This window comes from Rhineura floridana, chromosome 17, assembly GCF_030035675.1.
Source record: "Rhineura floridana isolate rRhiFlo1 chromosome 17, rRhiFlo1.hap2, whole genome shotgun sequence".
NCBI lineage: Eukaryota > Metazoa > Chordata > Lepidosauria > Squamata > Rhineuridae > Rhineura > Rhineura floridana.
Window position 1 is genome coordinate 14,549,756 of NC_084496.1, and position 21,251 is coordinate 14,571,006.

The 21,251-nt window shown below is 42.9% G+C and overlaps 1 protein-coding gene across 1 annotated transcript in view; it reads right to left on the bottom strand.

Moving 5' to 3' along the window:
• The window catches only part of DNAH3 (dynein axonemal heavy chain 3), a 110,994-nt gene that overhangs the window by 69,325 nt on the left and 20,418 nt on the right, over positions 1-21,251 (bottom strand). Inside the window, exons 8-21 of the mRNA XM_061600426.1 lie at positions 20,151-20,346; positions 19,431-19,556; positions 15,165-15,360; positions 13,711-13,890; positions 12,974-13,110; positions 12,149-12,254; positions 9,953-10,131; positions 7,560-7,744; positions 6,514-6,637; positions 5,319-5,472; positions 3,470-3,614; positions 2,189-2,400; positions 1,395-1,486; positions 832-946 (exon numbers count right to left, since the gene is read on the bottom strand). Coding sequence (XP_061456410.1) covers positions 832-946; positions 1,395-1,486; positions 2,189-2,400; positions 3,470-3,614; positions 5,319-5,472; positions 6,514-6,637; positions 7,560-7,744; positions 9,953-10,131; positions 12,149-12,254; positions 12,974-13,110; positions 13,711-13,890; positions 15,165-15,360; positions 19,431-19,556; positions 20,151-20,346 — 2,147 coding nt within the window. The remainder of the gene's footprint in view (positions 1-831; positions 947-1,394; positions 1,487-2,188; positions 2,401-3,469; positions 3,615-5,318; positions 5,473-6,513; positions 6,638-7,559; positions 7,745-9,952; positions 10,132-12,148; positions 12,255-12,973; positions 13,111-13,710; positions 13,891-15,164; positions 15,361-19,430; positions 19,557-20,150; positions 20,347-21,251) is intronic.

The window sequence follows — 21,251 nt, forward strand, 5'->3', positions numbered from 1 at the left end:
CTCCCAGCCAGGACATCAGAAATGGAAGGAATGGTGATACTCGTCATCTAATCCTTCTCCACAAGGCTCTAGCTGCCAGATTTACAGGTTTTGTGCTACCAAAGCTGAGCAACCTTCTCTCTAACCTTGATCTCCACGTACCATATATTCTAGGAATGTGTGGTGCTGGTATGGAGAATGTCCAGGCAATGCAAACAGTCTTATAAATATTAGCCCTTGTTAATGTGGCCATCAGAGACTAACAAACAAAAGATCAGCAGCAGCATCACATGGACTCTTGGGACAAACTGTACTCTCATGGACACTACCATCAGAATGGGCCACGGACAGCAGCCTTGGTAAGTCAGGAGCCTGGAGCCAGGAGTCGGCTGTGAGCCAGGGCAATGGCCAGAACTAATGAGCAATTCAGGACTAAAGAACAAAACCAGGGATCGAAGAGCAAGTCAGGACTGGAGGACAAACCGGGAAGGAGATCTGAAAGACAAGCCAGGCATTGGGACCAAAGAGTCCAGGTACCTGTCAGAGATCATGAAGACCTTGTTGCCCAAACAAGGCTCAGCTGGAAAAGGAAGCCCTTTTATACTCCTTACTGTTCCGGAAATTCCAATGGCCAGTTTGGGTGGGCGGAGTCAGTCCAGACATCCCTTTACTAAGGCTGCTGTGACCTGTAGTTCAGTGGTTCACCACATGGGGCAGCCACACAGAGATTCCAGCAGCCCTCGACAGCAACAGGCAAACCAGAAGCAGACCTACTGATGTCAGCAAGCAACGTAACTGAGAAAAGAACGACGGTCCCCAAAAGAGTTGTTCAACAGCAGGAAATTTACTCACTGTGTCCCTGTATTTTACAAAAGTGAAGCAGATATTGGCCCATTCAGATTTCATTTTCTCCATGTTTTTCTCTAAAGAGTACTCCTTGCTTGCCGCTGCTCCAATAGGCTCTAGTCTAGATGGAAATGGGAAATAAAAGTTAAGCTGCAAGTTTTAAATTGATCTACTCAAGCAAAGCCAATCATCTAAAGCCTTACAAGGGCAGGCCACTGAGAGTGTGTAGAGTGACTACTGCAGTATAAAAGATTTGGCACCATGTCCTGGGAGGCCATGTAGGAGTCTCATAGAAAGAATTATACACGTGGGAGCCCCATGGGAACAAGCATTGCATGCATTGGCTCCCAGACAGGTATGGAGCAAGAACAAGATACCTCCCCACATACATCTTGCACTGAAAACTTCAGTCTGCTCTGACTTTCCTAATATTACATAAATACAAGCTGTTTAACAAATGCAAGGCTTTAAATAATTTCAGGAAATATAAAGTAGAAATTCAAGGTCCTCACATTCATAATGCAAGCAACAAATATCAACTAGATAAAAGATTTGGGTGTTTTTCTTACTTATCAATGTATTTTGAGAGACCATATTCTAGCATGTTCATGAGTGAAGTAGTTTCATCAGGTCTTATCTCATATCCAACTATTTCACTGATCTGGAAATAAATTGTGAAACAGATTTGATCATGAACCAAAAAAAAAATCCAGAAAAGGAGTTTATATGGGGATGGTAATACTGGCCTATCTTACAAGGATGTTGTAAGAAGTGTTGAAAGAACCACATGAAACCTTACTCTCCATATCTATAGGCATATTTGTCTCAATGCAAATTGTAATTGTAGTTAAAAGGTATGTGCCAACAAAGTATCCTAGGTAGATTATGGTGTCTTTTCTTTCTATAGCCTTTTATTATTTAGTTTACCAGTTAATTTGTTCATTTATGAACTGCTTCCCATAAAAGCAATTGTTCCCTGAGCTGGTGGGACTCATTTGACATTGACATGAAACTGAGCCTTCAGTGTCATCACTGCAGTCCTGTGGACAGCTCTTCCAAGACAGATCTTCTGTATTGACCTTTAAATGTTTGCTGGAAACACTTCAACACCACCAGGCTAATGAAGACAATTAAGAATTAACTGCATTCAAATAGCATATATTAGTGAAAATAACATACAACAACACACACATTATGTTAGGGAATGTTGCTTAGGAGTGTGTATATGGGAAGAAAATCGCACCAAATGCGATTTTAAAAAACAATAATTGCAAAATAATGTGGAAATATGGAGAACTGCACTTAAGACTGGAAAAATGGGGAACTGAGAGAAACCGAAATGGACTGATTCACCCATCTCTACCTGCTCCCAGTGCCTGTCCTTCATCCCACGATTGCAGGCGATAGAGAGCACAGGAAGATGCTGCTTGAACTTGTCGATTTTAAATTTCACATTCTCCGCTAAACGCTTCGGTCCAGGGAGCTCTATAAAGGACTTTGTCAGTTTGTACATGGTCCGCCACATGCTGGAGACATCCTCACTGATTTCTTCAGCATTCAACTGAAGGAGAGGTCCTGCAGGTGGAAATGGAAAAGAAAGCAAGGATTTTGTAAATCTCAAATCCCACATTTCCCCTGCAAAGAGTTACTGGTCGGCAATTGAGAGTGGTGGCTCAGATGTCAGTGGGGCAGTGAATCCACTCTGGGTTTTAGTCCAAATGTTCAAGGTGCTGAAACCTATTTTCACTGCCATTGGAGCCACCACTGCTGGTCAGTATATGGACAGCACTGAGAAAACAAAAAATATTTCATAGAGAGTTTTTTATACATTCCAAGTACCATAGTTACATGTATTAAAAATGAACTTTAACACCAGGGTCACTTCCAGACTGTCACTATTTTGCAGGAGGGATGCAACTGCATACCAGCAAGTTTGAAAATGAAATTGACTGCCTTCAAGTCGACTCTGACTTATGGCGACCCTGTGAATAGGGTTTTCATGGTAAGCGGTATTCAGAGGGTGGTTACCATTGCCTTCCTCTGAGGCTGAGGGGTCAGTGAGCTTCATGGCTGTGTGGGGATTCGAACGCTGGTCTCCCAAGTCGTAGTCCAGCACACTGGTGCAACAAACCCACTTTTGAAAAATCAGATTTTTTGAGGTGAGGAAAGAGATGGGATACCTATCGATTGAAGGGAAGTTGTATAACCTCTGCACAAACATATCAGTATGAATGCTTAATGAATAACGGATGTCCACATATAACCTCTGTGCAAACTAATCAGGAAAAAAATGGAGATGATTTCTGACAAATGCTTGCCTGAGTGAGGACAGTTTCATTTTAGAAATGCTCTCAGACATTTTTATTATTTTTTGGAGTTTCTAGCATTCAAGACCTGATCGTCTGCTTTCTGAGAAGACAGTACACATCACCCCTCCCCCCAAATCAGTAAAACTCAGGAAATATTGGGTTGTATCCAACTAAGTCCTACTCTGAGCAGACTCACTGAAATTAATGGACCTGAGTTAGTTTGTTAATTTCAATGGGCCTGCTATAACTAGGACTAGCAACGGATGCAGCCCATCATTTTTAAAGACACACATCTCATTTGCAAGCAACTTATGGCCATGTACAAAGAAACTCACCATTCATCCATTCCTCAGATTTTGTATGGAAGTTATAAGCAGTCACCCAAAGCTGTTCAAAGGGCTGTTTGTGTACAATGATATTCTGCAGTAGAGGAAACTGGCTTTTCTCTCGCTCCAGCAGCTCCTCTTCTTTATTAATAGCCTGCAACACGTACACACATTATTATTTTAAAGGTTTGGTATGGAGCTCTCACTTTCTTTGAATCAGCATTACAAAAAGAGCTAAAATAGTTTCTTTATGGAAATGAAGAAATCCAGAACTAAGCCCTCCCTTTACAGTCATCCCCGTTATCCAACATTTGCTACAGCATATTGTACAAGTGGCGGCAGCTGCCTGTTGGAACTGGTGGGGCAGAAGGCAGGAAGATACATGTAGATACAGCCAGAGAACGACAGGCAGAGCCAGCCAATTCTAGTTTCCTCCCCATCCTCCTCCTTGCTGAGTTCGAAAAAGGCAATGCTGAACCAAAGGAAGAGGAAGCTGACGGGCAGTGATCCCTGCAGGATTGCTTGTAAGGAAGGCAGGCAGGCAGGTGGGGACTGGCTGAGGGCAGACTGAGCTTGGTGGGGCAGTGCCCAACTTGCCCTTATGGACCAACCTCCATTGATTCTACACATGCAGAAAACTAAGGTGGTAGTATCATGTGTCTGGCAAAGCAGGAATAAAGGAAGCGGTGGCCTGCCAATTGTTGTTGGACTCCAACTCCCATCAGCCCCAGCCAGCGTGGCCAAAGTCAGGGATGATGGGCGTTGGAGTCTAAGAACACCTGGAGGGCTACAGGTTCCCCCATCCCTTTGATAGGGCATGTACTGCACGACATCAGTACTGCAGGTGAAGGATGTCAACTGTCAGCCCCAGTATTAGCACCCAAGAACACTCTGAGCTGTGGGGTCCCAATGCTCTGGTAGTACCCGTTGGCCCTCACACCTGCCCTGGTATTCCTGCGTTGGGTGGCAACCAGCTACAAGCCACCATTTCAAGTTTCCCACTGTACTCCAAAGCAATCGACAAGGAGTCACTCTGGGTCACGTCTGCACATTTAAAATGCTGCTTATTGCTTAGGTATGCCCACACTGGGAGACAGCAGTGTAGATGTAACCCCCTGGCTCCCATGCTCTAACTTTAAGTAAGCATGCAACTAAGCCTGAACATCTCTGCCTCTGCTGTTGGAGGCAGTATGAGCAAGAAGCGCCACTGCTCTCAGATGCTGCTTTCGGGCTTCTCATTGGGGCATCTGGTTGGCCACTGCTGAGGATAGGACGTTGGACTCGACCGGCCTTGGGCCTGATCCAGCAGGGCCCTTCCTCTGTGCAACTGAAACAACTGCATACTGCTTCCTTGACTGCGCCTTCCCTCCCCTCCCTTTGAGGTGTTGCCAATGCTGAACGTTAGATTTTAAGCTGCTCAGGGCAGAGATCTGCCCTCTTGCACTTTGTGAAGCTCCATGAACATTATTGAAATGACAATGAATAAATAATTAAAAATATTTAAACTTTTCAGAGTGACGTCTAGTGAACATACTTGCCATCCAGAAAAGATCTTTGCTCAGCCATTCTCAATATTTAAGTTGGATCCCCTTGCTCACTTACTAGAGGGGTGGAGAAGTGTGCTTTAAATGTGCTTTAAATGTGTGGTGTGCACACATTTGCAGGGACAGTGGAACTTACTTCTGCATGAGCATGCGCAGGCTGGCACTATAAAATAATTTTTATAAGGCTGCAATCCTAAACCCACTTACCTGGGAGTAAACCCCATTGATTCAATAGGACTTAGTTTTGAGTAGATGTGATTAGGATTGCACTGCAAGTCAATGTTTGCACATTCAAAAACTATGGACAGACTAACTTCATATTCAGCTAGAGCTGCGTCCAAATTCTTAGACAACTCATTAAATTTTTCAACATTATTCTTCATTTCTTCCATGGTCATGACGTCCTTCTTTCGGAAACTTTCAACTTCTTTGTTATAACCTTCTAGAATAGCCTCAAATTCAGAGCACCTGGTTAAAAGCAAAGACAGCAAAGCATATGCTCATCTTAAAGCATGCTCCCCAGTTCGGGATGGGGGAGACAGTGGGTTCAGTTTGTGCTTAAAGCCACATATGTCAAATTTGCACTTTCTAAAACAATATGAGAACAGAAATGCAGCCATCCTTCAAAGTTCACACATATCCGAATCTTGCAATGCAGTTCTCCAACCAAAGAAGGTTTACAAAAATGTATATATTAGGGGACAATCGGCATTAAAAACGTTCATGAAAATAAAATACAAAAACAAAAATGCGTAATATTAGAAAAAATTGCTTGCAAAAATGTGCTTGTCTGGAGATATTCACACTAAAATGCTGAAGAATTGTCATGACTTTTTAAATAAAAAAAGTCACTAATTGCAGATATGTGGAGAACTGAATTTAAGATTGGAAAAATGAGAAACTGGGAGAACCAAAACTGATATATTGTTTCATCCTTATCCTCAGTTTAAAATAAATTAAAAAATAAATCAGAAAATAAAGTGAAGAATGAAGCCACTTTGAAGGTGTTTTGTTTTTAAGAAGCAACAGCGGGATAGAAAATGTCTAGATGACAAATAAATAAAGGAACTTTAACTTAATTGAGTGTGTGTGTGTGTGTGTGTGTGTGTGTGTGTACACACACACACACACACACACACATATACATGTATATGCATATACATATTAAATTGAGGCAAACAATAAGATGATGCCATCTCTCCATTCCATGCCCCATTTCAGAAGCTGACTGGGCTGGTAGATGAATCTCACTTCAACACTGCCCATGGGATAGTGTTCTGCACCATGTCCAGAACAGGTCATGTGATATGCGCAGCTCTGTCTTCCAACAGAGGTGGACAGTTAGGGAGCTCAGGAGAAGCAGCCATGGGGCAGATCCCACTGCCTTCTAGAATCAAGCCTCACTCAGCCTTAGAGTAAGGCCTCCAGGGCCTCTCTTGACAGTTTGGGGAGGTTCTTATGGAAGCAGGCAGTTTCCAAGGTAACCTACCCTTAAGCTAATAAAATTACCTTTTGATGAGAGCGAGCTCCACGTGGTCCCTTCGGTTCATCAGCTGGTTCCTACTGGTTTCAAAGATGATCTCAATCTCGTCGGGCCAATGGAGAACAGTGCTGTTCAGTTTTATATCATCAGCTAGGAAAATGTTATATTTTATATTAATCTGCACATCTGTTTTGCAACGGATATTTTACTATTGCTCCTTTATGAGGGTGATGCTCTAAAAAGGGGCTTTAATTACTTTAAATAAATAAGTTAAAAGGTAAAGGTAAAGGGGTCCCGCACTTGTAGTGCGAGTCGTTTCCGACTCTTAGGGTGACGTCTTGCGACGTTTACTAGGCAGACCGTATATATGGGGTGGGATTGCCAGTTCCTTCCCCAGCCTTTCTTTACCCCCCAGCATATGCCGGGTACTCATTTTACCAACCATGGATGGATGGAAGGCTGAGTGGACCTTGACCCCTTTTACCGAGATTCGACTTCCTCCTTTCGTTGGAATCGAACTCCGTCCGTGAGCAGAGCTTCGGCTGCGTTACCGCTGCTTACCACTCTGCGCCACAGAGGGCCTAACAAACTAGGCTAGGCTGAATACTTCGCCGAACTCTGGTTTTTAATCCAAGTACTTACTCAAACTGCAGATTGAAAGGGGCCCTATTAGAATAGACATTCACCCTTCTCATAGTGTATATTTGGCTTTTCGTTTTTTGAAATGTTATGTTTTTGTTGTCTTAAGTTTTTGTAATTTGTGTTACTTTTTTCCTAGTTGTATTTTGCATTCTTTATGAGCTGCCTTGGGGCCTTTATGGACAAAAGGTAGCAGAGAAATAAACTATAACATAACATATAACCTAACACAGAAGGAAGGAGCGAACATATCCATCACCTAAAACAAAGAAAGGTATACGGAGTGTTTTTGCTTCAGCATTATTGCTTATATTCATACACAGATTTAACCAATGAATCAATTAAAGCTTGCGCCAACTATTATTTCTGTAGGTGGCCGATAGTTCTAATACCAACTCTTAGCTTGTTGTATTTTTCTTTTTGGAAAACGTACAAGGAAGATCGGCATAGTCCATGAGGAATTCTAGTCTGTAGATAGCCTCCCGGATTTCACGACGTAGCTTAAAAACAGTCACTTCACTGGATTTTTTCAGATAGGCTGTAGTCTCAACAAGCTCCTCAGTCGTTAAAGGCACATCACTGACTTTGTCTGCAATGATGTTGTACTGATTGCAAATGCTACAAACAGAAATAGAAGAAGGCCGTGTCATTCAATAGCCATCTCAATGCATGGAAATAATTGGAGTTGCGAAAATTTCTGTTTTGTTTTTGTTTGGCCTATCCAAAGAGGACAGCGTAAACTTTGATTATGGCTAATCTGTTCAGGTTTATTAAGTACACTCTTTAGTGAAGCTTTATATTTAAACATTAGCCTGATAGCCACAGGCAACAAGAGATTGCATGCTGGTGAGTGAGGGAACTAGATACCCAGAGCCAACGTCTGAAGAGTTGTTCACAAGTGCTTCAAGTATCAAAAGATTCCCCGGGGTGGCAGAGATAGAAAGCCTGGCCTCCCTGTAACCTATTTAAACCTTTAGTTGGCTCTGCACCTAGTCTGATGCTCTTGGGGTATCTGCATCAAGCCTGAATTATTCCTGAGGCCTGTGCAGAGCTGTCCATGGTCCTGCTTCATTGCCTGAACTCTCACCCCATCTTTCACATTTGAACTTTCCAAAACAATATAAGAACCAGAACACAACCATCCTTCAAAATTTGCATTTCTCCAAATTTTGCCATGTAGTTCTTCAACCAAACAGCGTTTACAAAAATGCGTATGTTGGGAGAAAGTGTGCATAAAAATGAGTATATTGGTGAAAAATAACACACAGAGATGTGTTGCATTAGCAGAAACTGCTTGCAGAAATGTGTTACATAAGTTAAAACTGCATACAAAAATGTGTTTATTGGGAGAAATTCGCACTAGAATACTTTTGAATTTTTATGAGGATTTTTTTAAATCACAAATTGCTGCAGAAATGTGGAGAACTGAGAGAACCAGGCAGAGAGAACCAAGACTGACAGATCCTTCCGTCTCTACTGGAGACAATGTAATGCTTTGCTCAGGCGGTCCTACATTGCACGATCCAACACAGTCATGGCCTCCTCATTCTTCACATTCGTTGTATCCTGTTATAAAAACCTGAACACTTAGGGCACAATCCAACTTTTCTTTCCGCCAGGCTGGGGGGAGTTGGATGCCGGTGACCTCCAGCACTGCTGGGCTCCACCAGCCTCTATCAGCAGCAGCCCTCCACTGTGGCACCACCAGGAGCCTGTCGCCGCTGCTAGGGACCCATCAGGGATGGCGAGCCCAGTGGATAGAAGGCCGGAAGAAGCTGCAGAAGCCTGGAAAATGGGGCATTCCAGGACATGGCAGGGGTGGAACCATGGGGAGATTTATGTGAGATCCTCCTCGCATTCGGAGCCCTCCCCCAGGTCCCAATCCTCCAGGAAACTCCTCCAGCCAAAAGGCCGGTGCAGTAAAAAATAATAATGGGCCTCTATGAGGAGCTCTTACTCCCCAGGAGGCTGATTCATGGGAGCAGGTGCTTCCTGGCCACCTCATGTGTGCAGCTTTCAATGGAGCCGGTGTTCAGCCACGCTGGCAGTTCCTGAGCGGGAGGTGGATCCCATGGGGCTTTCCGCCTGCTTCCTGGCATCTGGATTGCTCTGTTACTTGTAGATCAAGGAGAAACCAACTTTCTTCCTTTGTTAGCTTTCAACAAACATTTACTGTAATCTCTTTCAACAGGATTAAAAATGCAAAATTGTTTGAAATTTCATAGCTCAAATATGCAAGCTAAACCATAAACAAAATACATGCAAATAAAACACATTACCAAACAAAGATTCAAAGCAACTAACAAAATAAATATCAAAATGTACATGAAAATCAACCAAAGAGGACAAAAGCAATCACTAAATAATGAACAAAAATGGCAGAAAAGAAGCAAATTTTGGAAGAGCAGAAAAAAACGGGGAAAAGTTCAGTTCAGAGTAATCAACATAATTTGCACTTCCCAAAACATTACGCAGACTGATGGAAACACAGTCATCCTTCTAAATTCGCACTTCTCTGAATTCAACCGTGTAGTCCTTCGGCCAAGCAATGTGTACAAAAAGGAATACAACTGGGGAAAGTGTGCATACAAATGCATCCATGTAGTGATACTCTAGTAACATACAATGGCATGATATTATGGAACATTGCTTGCAAAAGTACATATTGGCAAAATGACCTATAATGCTGACAATTTTGAGGAGAACTTTTTTTAAAAAATCACAAACTGATGTGGGAAAGTGGAGAACTGAACTGATGATTGGAAAAATGAAAAAATGAAACTGACAGATTTGCTCATCCTTACTTCTGGCCTTACTTTTGCATACCTCTGGTTTACCTCCCTGTTTTCTTCTACTTGAAACTCAATCAGCCTGTTTTTCAGCTTTTGAGTCCGACAGCAAAGCTCCTCATTCAGCTTTAACGCATCAAGGCAGAACAAGGCCAGTGGGACGGTGACATGCATAGACGCAATTTCTTTTTTCAGTTTTGTTAAACCATCAATCTTCTGCATAAGGATTACATTGCCGTAGTTACATAGTGGAAACAATAATGATGGCTTGAATTCAATGCTAATCCTACGCAGAGTAAACCCATGACATGACTAAGGTCGCAATCCAATACACCCTTACAGGGCTGATGCCAGAGGGCGGCCAGGTCGGGCCCTGGCTGAGGGCTCCTGCAGCCCAGAGGGGCCCCTGAAGGGCCCCCCTTAGGGTGGGAGGGTAGCACTCCCATTCTGCGATCCATGGCAGCGTCAACTCCCAACGCTGCCGCAGATCGCAGAGAGAGAGAGCTCCCAGGCATCCCCCTATACAGACCATGCGAGCTTCAGTAAGCCCACATGCCCACCCCACCTACCTCTCCTGCTGCTGTGAATGCTGTGTGCACTGCATGTCCATACCTGCCATCAGCCAAGGTGGTAGAGGATGCTTCCCTAAGGGGCTGACATCCCTGCTGCCATGTTGGTTGATGGCAGGATGCGTGTGCATAGGCATGCGCGTGCAGCGTGCATAGCATTCACATGAGGCGACAGGAGAGGAAGGCAGGGTGTGCTGGTGGGCACCTGGGGCAGGCTGGTGCCCAAGGGCCCAGTCATGCCTGGAGCCAACCCTGCACACTTACCTGGGAGTAGGTCTCATTGAACCCAATGGCGATTATTTCTGAATAGATATGTATTGGATTGCAGCCTGACTTAGGTCCATTCATTTCATTGGGTTTATTCCAAGTATAACTTAGTTGGATACAACACAACACGGCTATTTTAGGCTCATATATGATTGCAGAGATGTTGAAATAGAGAAAATATCATTCCCCAAAGATATTTGTTTTCTAAACCGATGTTAGAGATAGTGGTGAAGGAAACACACACACACACACACAGTGTAGAAAGCTGCCTGACCATTGGCCCATTAAGCGCAGCATTGTCTGCACTGACTGGCAGTGGCTCTTCAGGGTTTCAGGCAGGTGTCTTTCCCAGGGACTCAGCCTGGGACCGTTTGCATTCAGTTCTTCCAGTTCTTCCCTCTCTTTTTGCCTTGCATCAGTCTCTCCTTAGCCTTCTTGACTGATTCATTTACCCAGAGTTCATTTTCAGATTCTCCTCCCAGGGATTATGTCAAGCAAACCCAAAGTCATCTCTGGAGTCTCCAAAACTGTTCAAGACCATAGAAACCATGCAAAGTGCTCCTTCTAGGAGGAACGGCAGTATATAAATTTAATAAATAAAATAAAATAAAAGGACACCAAGATCTACGCACCAAAGGTGTATATAATTATGCATGGTGTGAAGACAGTGGGAAGAGAAAAGTTTTTCTCTCTCTCTCATAACACTAGAAGTCAAGGACATTCAGTGAAACTCAATGTTGGAAGACAGACAAAAGAAAGGACTTCTTCACACCGTGAAATCTATGGAAATAGCTCCCAGAAGAAGTAATTATGGCCACCAATACAAAAATTCATGGGAGATAAGGCTATCAATGGCTACTCGCCATGGTGGCTATGTTCTGCCTCTGCTGTTGGAGGCAGTATTCCTCTGAAGACCACTTGCTAGAAACTGCAGGAGCAGAGAGTGCTCTTGCACTCAGGTCCTGCTTGTGGGCTTCCCACTGAGCTGTGAGAACAGGGTGCTGGACTAGATGGGCCATTGGCCTGATCCAGCAGCCTCCTCTCTTATGTTCTTAAAACCCATACATGTTTATTGTATTCACACAGTTAAATGCCCATTAAACTACGTATGCATCTCATAGGGGCTGGGCTTTTCCCTTTTCAGGTCCCTAGTACACTCATTCAGTCAATGCATAGAAGCCTCATGCTGCACAAAAGTCTCAATCAAGGTCATCCCTTTCCCTCCAGGTGGAGATTTCTGCACTGCTGATCTTGCTTGAAAGTGCTGATTCGGAAGTGCAGGGTGCCCCCTTGCCGGCATGCCCTTCAAATCAAAAGCCCTCTAAGAAAAAGAAGTCACCCCAGATTACATTTGTTACTCTGCAAATGTTGCTTTCAGTGAAGTGACATATTGTTACCTCCACAAAATCATCCAGATCGTGTATTTTGCTTAAAAACTCAGTCACGTCTTTTTCAGCATTGTTATTCAAGAGATCGTTGTACTTCTTGTACACGTTTAAGTATCTTAAACACACAAGAAAAGAACAGAAAAGAAACAGAAATTCTCCAAATCGGGATCAATGGTAATGAAGAACAATTTATGTATATTTTAATAAATATATCCCATCTTTCTTTCATCATACAAGGCAGCTTACATGTGGTTACCAGGCTGTCACCCATCAAGGCACTGGCCAGACTCAGGCCTGCTTAGCTTCAGCAAGATTGTGGCCTCATATGCCTTTGGACCAGTATTTGCAGTATGAAGAACTGCATTTAGAGCCATACGACAATGGAACCAATTACCCAGAGAGGTGGTGGGCTCTCCGACACTGGAGGCATTCAAGAGGCAGCTGGACAGCCATCTGTCAGGAATGCTTTGATTTGGATTCCTGCATTGCGCAAGGGGTTGGACTTGATGGCCTTATAGGACCCTTCCAACTCTGCTATTCTGTGATTCTATGATTTCATGATAATTTTCTCCAAAGTCATTTCTATCCTCAAGACAAAGAAGGAAATATGTTTTTCTGTTTCCTATGCATTTGGAAACCTCTTAAGATATTGGAACCACATTTTGCATGATAGTTCCTGAGATCAAGGAGCAGGTTTTCATCTTTGCTTGGATACAATTGGATGCCATTTTGAATCAAGATGGCGGACTCAGCCTTTTAAAATTGCACTGATTGTAACCAAATTTTGCATGATTTTGGTGTATGTGAGCAATACTATTAGAAACATATACTTACTTCTGTGGACCAACAAGATTGCGATCAAATATCTCAGCAGTTTTGTTCACATATTCTGAAACTAAAGATTCATCTTCTTGAACGGTTCGAAGAATCAGGTCATCCCCTTTTAATTCTGGGAAAAGTTTAACTTGTACCTAAAAGGGGGGGGCAGGGGTAGCCACAGCAAACACAGGGTGATATAAATAGCATGCACATAGTATGAATGCTACACACACAAAATGATTGTTTTTTGACTTACAGAATTTTTTTTTTAAAAGAAAGCCATTTTACCCTGTCTAAAGTTTGGACAGATACACCATAGATTTTTGGCTCATGTAATATCCTAGAATCCATTCCATAAGCTTCTGTACATGATTAAACAGCATCATAATCGTATGCAGGTTTACAGACCTAAACCACAGCAGCCTCGTTTACATTTAACACTAAGCTATAGTAAACATTAACCAAGGTCTATAAACCAGCAGCAAAACATGGCTTCCAAATGTGGTTGGTTTGTGCTTAATAAATCGTGGTTAAGCAAGCTGCTGGGCCAGATTCAAATGATCAAATTAAACCATGGTTTAGTGTTATATGTGAACCAGGCCACTGTGATCAATCAGTCTTTGCATAGGATTGCAGCTGAGGTCTGTAATCCGATGCTTGCTTACCTGGGAGTAAACCCAAATGGGCATAATGTTGCTTACTTCTGAGTAAACATGCACAGAATTGCACTCTTACATCTCACTTTTACATACCTTTGGAAGTCCCTCAGAATTCTTCAGGATCTCCATGAAGCAGCGGTAGATTAAATCCCAACAAGCTCTCATATCCGGTTCAAATACAATAGCAGGTTCCTCCACATCCAGCTTGATTACCAGAATTTGCGGTACGAAGAACTGCATCTCATGGTAAGTTTCTCCAAAATCATTTCCATTCTAAAGACAAAGAACATTATTAACAATAAAGGGCTGTGGTTATCTATTGGGAGGGGGGACTGTGAATTCAAAATGGAACTGGAATTAAGGACTAATCCCATCTACACCATTACAGTCAAGCTTACAGCTTTAGAATTTGATTTAATAATTGAACGATATTCTAATGATTTTGTTGTATACTGCCATGATGTTTTTATGAGTTGCCAGTTGTCAGGAGCAGCTGCTGCAGGAGTTCCCTCCCCACACTGTCAGCTCAATGATCAGCTGCAAATGTGAGCCAAACAGATCAGAAGAGGCTGGGCAGGGTGGCCCTGCTGGAGGAGAGATGCTCAACCATCCAGAAGATAAAGGTATGGTGAGTTGCACATTTAGAGGTGATTCCAAGCAAGGAGGAGCAAGGACAGAGAAGGAGTAGCAGAAACTTAAGAGCCCTGCTGGATCAGGCCAGTGGCCCATCTAGTCCAACATCCTGTTCTCACAGTGGCCAACCAGATGCCTACAGGAAGTCTGCAAGCAGCAGCTGAGTACAAGAGCACTTTCCCCTTCTGTGGTTTCCAGCAGCTGATATTCAGAAGTACTACCTCCAACATAAACAGGAGAGAGTTAAGATTGACACTATGGGCAAGCTTTGCCACAGCAATTTAGTACACAACACAGGAATAAGAAATACGCAGCAATTCTGGGGCTAGCTACCCCAATGGCGAGTCAAGGAGGGAAAAAGTTAATTGACGAAAGGGAGAGGCTACTTGCACACCTGGTGATAAATGCGGAAGCAAGACTGATTAAATGTACAGATCTCAGAAGGGCTCTAAACTCATCTGTGAAGAACTCACCAGGTGTTTTCTGAAGGAAAGAGAACCCCTGGGGATCTGAAGACCCTTGGGATCCATAGTGGAAGGGTGGAAGCTCTCACAGCAGTTTATAAAAAGTTCTTATAAATTAATATAGGTGCGCTTCGCGCCAACACTGTTAACTTTTCGGCACCAGGTCAAGACTTTCCTCTTCTCCCAGGCATTTTAGCATGTGTTTCTAAACTGTTTTTTTAGAAAGTGTTTTTAAATTTATTTGTACATTTGTTTTTAATTGTTGTAAACCGCCCAGAGAGCTTCGGCTATGGGGCAGTATACAAATGTAATAAATAATAATAATAATAATAATAATAATAATAATAATAATAATAATAATAATAATAATAATAATATAAGCACAATAAATAAAACAATGCATAATGTAAGATGAAGAGGTACAAATGTGACATGATCAACTCTGCATACCTTGTGTATCTTAAAAAAGGAAAGGAGATCTTCTAATGAATTAATGACCATCTCTCGTAGCTGTAATGACATGAGGATTGCTACCGAAGCAAAATATTCTTCTATTGGTTGAGAGGAGTCAAAGTCATTCTGGGGGGCAAGATGAAGCCAGTTTTGCTTCTGATCAACAAAGAGGTCTGCACATTTGGGAATCCACCTGTAATGCGTAAGTTATCCTTATCTCAGTTACTGCACATCAAAATTGCTTTAAAACGATGAGATCTTGTAAGCCAGCCCTTGCCAACCTGGTGTCCTCCAGATATCTTGGACTACAATTCCCATCAACCTCAGCCAACTAGCTGGGGCTGATGGGAGTTGTAGTTCAAAACATCTGGAGGGCATTAGGTTGGTGAAGGCTGTTGTAAGCAGTGGTGTAGTGGTAAATTTTGAAGTGGAGGAGCTCATTGTGATCACCATAGCCACATTCCCAGGGGGAGCCCATAGCCACATTTGAGTGAGTGGCATTGCCCATCTTTCAAAGTTGGACCGCAGGGTTGGGGGCCTGATAAAAATTTGGGCCACTGGGCCAGAAAGGTTCCCCCACCCCTCCTTTATTGCCAGAAGCATCAATCCATGCTGTTCATAGTATTTTCTCTAAAGCCTCTGAAATGAGGTGGACATATGCAGGATTTGCTATGATCAAAGACAAAAATGAATGGCTTTAAAAGTTATTCTGTTCACACATGGGCTTCTCTATGAGCAGGATAAACAAAAGGGTACAGATCAACAGATATGACTTCTACCTTTTTTTAAAGTAAGTTGCATTCTAGGTATGTAGAAGTCATTTGATTCTACACATATACACACACACACACATATATACACGGTTGTGCATCCGTGTAAGCAAGAGGCATTGTTCAAGGACACACTCCAGCCAGGCAAAAGCATTCAAGGAGGCTGGGAAGGGATGTGACCTGGGAAGAAGGGCATAGATTGGGAAGTTCTATTGGGAAGAGTCCTCTCAAGGGCCAGAGAGTAGGGATAATAAAGCAGGCAATATCATAATGCTGTTATTCAAATCTATGGTGTGGCTGCATTTAGAATACTGTGCACATTTCTGATTGCCTCACCTCAAAAAAGATATTTTAGGGCTGGAAAGGGTTCAAAAAAAGGTTCAGTTAGGTACTTCCTAACTGTTAGAGCGGTACGACAATGGAACCAATGACCTAAGGAGGTGGTGGGCTCTCCAACACTGGAGGCATTCAAGAGGCAGCTGGACAGCCACCTGTCGGGGATGCTTTAATTTGGATTCCTGCCTTTAGCAGGGGGTTGGACTTGATGGCCTTATAGGCCCCTATCAACTCTATGATTCTAAGGGCAACCGAGATGATCAAGGGGATGAAACAACTCCCCTGTGAGGAAAGGTTGCAGCATTGGGGCTCTTTAGTTTAAAGGAAAAGCAAGTAAGAGGTCACATGACAGAAATATATAAAATTATGTGTGGCATGGAGAGAGTGGATAGAGAGACATCTCTCTCTCTCTCTCTCTCTCTCTCTCTCACATAACATTAGTACTCGTGGATGTCCAATGAAGCTGAATGCTGGAAGATTCAGGACAGATAAAAGAAAGTATTTCTTCACGCAGGGCACAGTTAAGCTATGGAACTTGCTCCCAGAGGAAACACTGACGGCCACCAACTTGGAGGGCTTTAAAAGAGGATTAGACAAATTCATGGGGTGACGGTATCAAAGGCTACTAGCCACAATGGCTATGCTCTGCCTCCACAGTCAGTATGCTTCTGAATACCAGTTGCTGGGAACCACAAGAGGGGAGAGTACTTTTGTGCTCAGGTCTTACTTGCGGTCTTCCCCCAGGCATCTGGCTGATCACTGTAAGAACAGGAGGCTGATCTAGATGGGCTATTGGCCAGATGCAGCAGGCTGTTCTTACGTTCTCATGTTACGTTGATGGGGGAGAAATTCTATTCATTTCACATTTAAAGCTGAATTTATCAAACATGCACTTCCTGAAACAATGTGAGACCCTAAACACACCCGTCCTTCCAAATTCGCACTTCTCTGAGTTTTGCCATGCAGTTCTCCAACCAAATAGCATTTACAAAAATGCATATATTGGGGGGGGGGAGCATAGATAAAATGAATAATGAAAGTAATGTACAAAAATACATTCTATGAGGAACCCTTGCTTGCAGAAATGTGTGCATCAGTCAAAACTGCAGACAAAAATGTGTTTATTATATGTTATGCTGAAGAATTTGAGATTTTTTTTAAAAAAAGGAAATCGCTGAAATGTGGAGGACTGAATTTAAGATTGGAAAAATGAGGAACTGTGAAAACCGAAATAGACATACCCTCCCAATCCCTACTGGTGAGTGAGGCCTGCGAGGATGGCATTCAGCCACCAAGCCCATGGACTCTGTCCCTGGCTATACAGGGGTAGCCAACATGGCACCTTCTAGATGTTATTGGGCTACAACACCCAACACCCCTGACCACTGAACATCCTGACTGCAACCAATAGCAGTTGTAGTTCACCATGATATCTGGAGAGCACCACATTGGCTACCCATGGTGTTTAGACCATATAGACTTATTTATGAGAAATCCCCATTGATCGTAATGGAACTAACTGCTGAGTAGACATGCGTAGGATTGCATTGTAAAATGATGCATGCGAAAGCTCCTTACACAGCATACACTTAAAGCATATCTTCCTCCCCTCCCCCCAAAAAAAGAATCCTGGGAACTGCAGTTTACCCAGTTTAACTGTTCCTGTAAGGAACCCAATAATTCTAGTTAAAGAAATGTTGTCTTCAAAGAATGAGAGAGCAACATTTATGTTGCCTGTGTGGCTTCTGCACTGCTTATGGTGCCTTGGAAGTAGATCTGTACTCCTACCCGGCCCCACAATATAATGGCATGAAACAGGGACAGGGAGCCTTCAGAACTCCAGCTGCTGCTGGCTGGGGCGGGTGGGAGTTGGTGTCACTCCCAGGCATGAAAATGACATCTCAAGGGCCACTGGTCCCACATTGCTGCCATAAAGCTACTGTGCCCTACAGAGTCTGAAGTTGCAGATAGATGCAGAACTGATGTGGCACAGGTTAGGTTTAGCTGCAATACAACCAATCCCAGAAGAATCCATGCAAAAGAATGGAAGCTGTAAAACAAAAAAATCAGCTATGCTTATTTTAACTTTTAACAAAGTTAGGGACGGTAACGTTTGGACTGGAATGGGAGCCTCAGGCCCAGGAGGCAAATGCTCCCCTCCATGACTCTCTACCTGGCCCTCAGGGTTCTTCCAAGGTCATGTACACTCCTGAGCCACACTCCTCCCCAGCCCTGTTTGCATCCTCCTGGAGTGTTTTTGCCTGGCTGGGAATGTGTCTGTGAACTCTAATAACGATTGCTACCTGCCTGGATGGAAGATAAAGAGGGATGAAGCCTAATGTACAAAGGCAGCATTCAGATTTACTGCCGGTTTGCACTTGGCCCTGCCCACTGCTGGCATGCGGCCCCTGGAAGGTTGCCCAGAGAGGCATGTGGCCCTTGAGCTGAAAAAGGTTTCCCACCCCTGCTGTAGGATAGGGATGGACAAGAATTTAGATTCAATTTCCATTTCAAGGTGAACCTCTCAAATTCACACTTTCGGAAACAGTATGAGAACTGAAACAACCATAGTTCAAAATTCACACTGAATTCAAATTTTGTGATGCAGTTTGCCAACCAAATAACATTTACAAAAATGCATGAATTAGGGGAAGGCGTGCATAAAAACGAATGTATGAGTGAAAATAATACACAAAAATGCATTATGAGACAAGACACGGCTTGCAAAAATGTGCACATTAGTCAACCTGCCTACAAAAATGTGTTTATTAGGAGAAATTTGCACTAAAATGCTGGAGAATATTCATGAGGATTTTTTTTTAAATCACAAATTGCTGCAGACTGAATTTAAGATTTGAAAAATGAGAAACTAAGCGCACCAAAATTGACAGATCTTTCCATCCCTACTGGAGAACCCCAAAAGTTCTACCTGACTATACGCTTGCCTGAAGAATATTGAGAGGGTTGGGGGTGGGCAGAGGAGTTGTTAGTCATTAACATTCACTTAAAGCAGAGGTGGGGAGCTTGTGGCCCCCAGCTGTTGCTGGACTCCAACTCCCATCAGCCGTCACCAGCATGGTCAATAATGAGGTATTATGGGAGTTGTATTCACATGCCATCTAGACGGTCACAGGCTCCCTATACAAAGCATTCTGACCTGTTCTCAAGGATATCATGAGCTTCTTGACAGTGTGTTCGGATCAAGTCTTCAAATTCGTTGGGCAGCAGTGGCAAATCGCCCCCAAGGATTTCCTTGGTACGAACAAACCTCAGTTCACAAAACCTATGGGGGGGAAATGCATGAACTTGAACTAACGAGGTAGTCTGAGGATTAAATGCAATTATAATACCAGCATCTGCTTTAAACACATCAAACACAGGAAAGTGCCTGGGTCCATTTCAGCTCAGTATTGTCTACACTGGCTGGCAGAAGCTCTCCAGGGTTTCAGGTAGCAATCTCTCTCAGCCCTACCTGGAGATGCTGGGGATTGAACTCAGAGCCTTCTGCATGCAAAGCAGATGCTCTACCACTGAGCTACGGCCCTTGGATTGGAACTAGCATAGCAGACAAAGCCATTCCTGCTGCTTATAGACAAAAGAGTCCTCTGGAACTGGTCCACTCAGTCACCAGAAATCTTTCTGGACTGATCTATGCCCATAACTGAGGGAGGGGGAGCTGGCTCCATAGTCATTATTGTTGAGTGACAAAAGGTGGCTGTGAGCATGAAGATACTGCACGCCATGCAATGCTTAGATTTTAAAAAATATTTTCTATTTTTTAAAAAAATCTATAGTTGATTACTGTTTGCATAGTCTGAAAAAGAATAAAACATTTTTTAAAAAGGTAACAGGATATTTTTTATGCAAGGCAGCTTACTCTGTGAACCAGAGATGTTGCAAAGTAAGCATCATTGGATTCACCGTGAAGAGGTGACCTTCATTCCAGCTTCTCACTTCTTGGTAGATGGCGTGCCAGGGGACTGGTGCACGGATCACTCTTCGAGGGAAAGGCCGTGGGATGCTGTGTACAAAGAGTCTTTTTCTCTCATCTGGATCCATCAGGATGTAATCAACTAGAGTAAAACCACACAAAGCACAGGCAGGAGGAGGCAAAAAGAAAGCTCTGTTTTGAACACAGTTTGGCATAGGGACGGGGGAGAAATTAGACTCAGTCTGCATTTAAAGCCAAATCTATCAAACTGGCATTTCCCAAAACAATATGAGAACCAAAACACAGGCAGCCTTTGAAATTGGCACTTCTCCAAATTTTTTGATGTGGTTCTCCAAACAAAGTTTACAAAAATGCATATTTTAGGAAAAAGTGCAAATAAAACCAGTATTTTAGTGAAAATAACATACAAAATGCATTATATTAGGAGAATATTCTTACAAAAAATGGGTACATTCATCAAAACTGCATACAAAAATGCATTCATCAGGATACATTTGTGATAAAATGCCAAAGCATTTTCATAAGGATTTTTTTTTTAAAGTAAATTGCTGAGGAAATGTGGGGAACTGATTGGAAAAATGAGAAATGGAGACAACCAAAAACTGCAGATTCTTCCACCCTACTTTGGGAGTAGTGGTTAAGCATGTGCAGTACACATAGAAGAGACACTAGGTGGCACTGTGGAGGGAGTTCAGGCTTCTGGCAATGGTCACATCCACGCCACATGTTTAAAGCACATGGCTTCTCCCAAAATATCCTGGGAACTGTCCTTTGTTAATGGTGCTAGGAATTGTAGCTCTGTAAGTGGTAAACCATAGTTCCAAAGATTCTTCAGGAGGGAAACCAAACCAGTATAAATGTGCTTTGAAGGTATGGTGTTAAAACAGGTATAAATGTGCTTTAAACATATGGTGTGGATGTGACCTAACTCTATTATTTATTTTATCACATTTATAAATCACTTAAAAAAAAATCTCTTAAGTATTTTACAGAGAGAGCCAGTGTGGCGTAGTGGTTAAGGCAGCC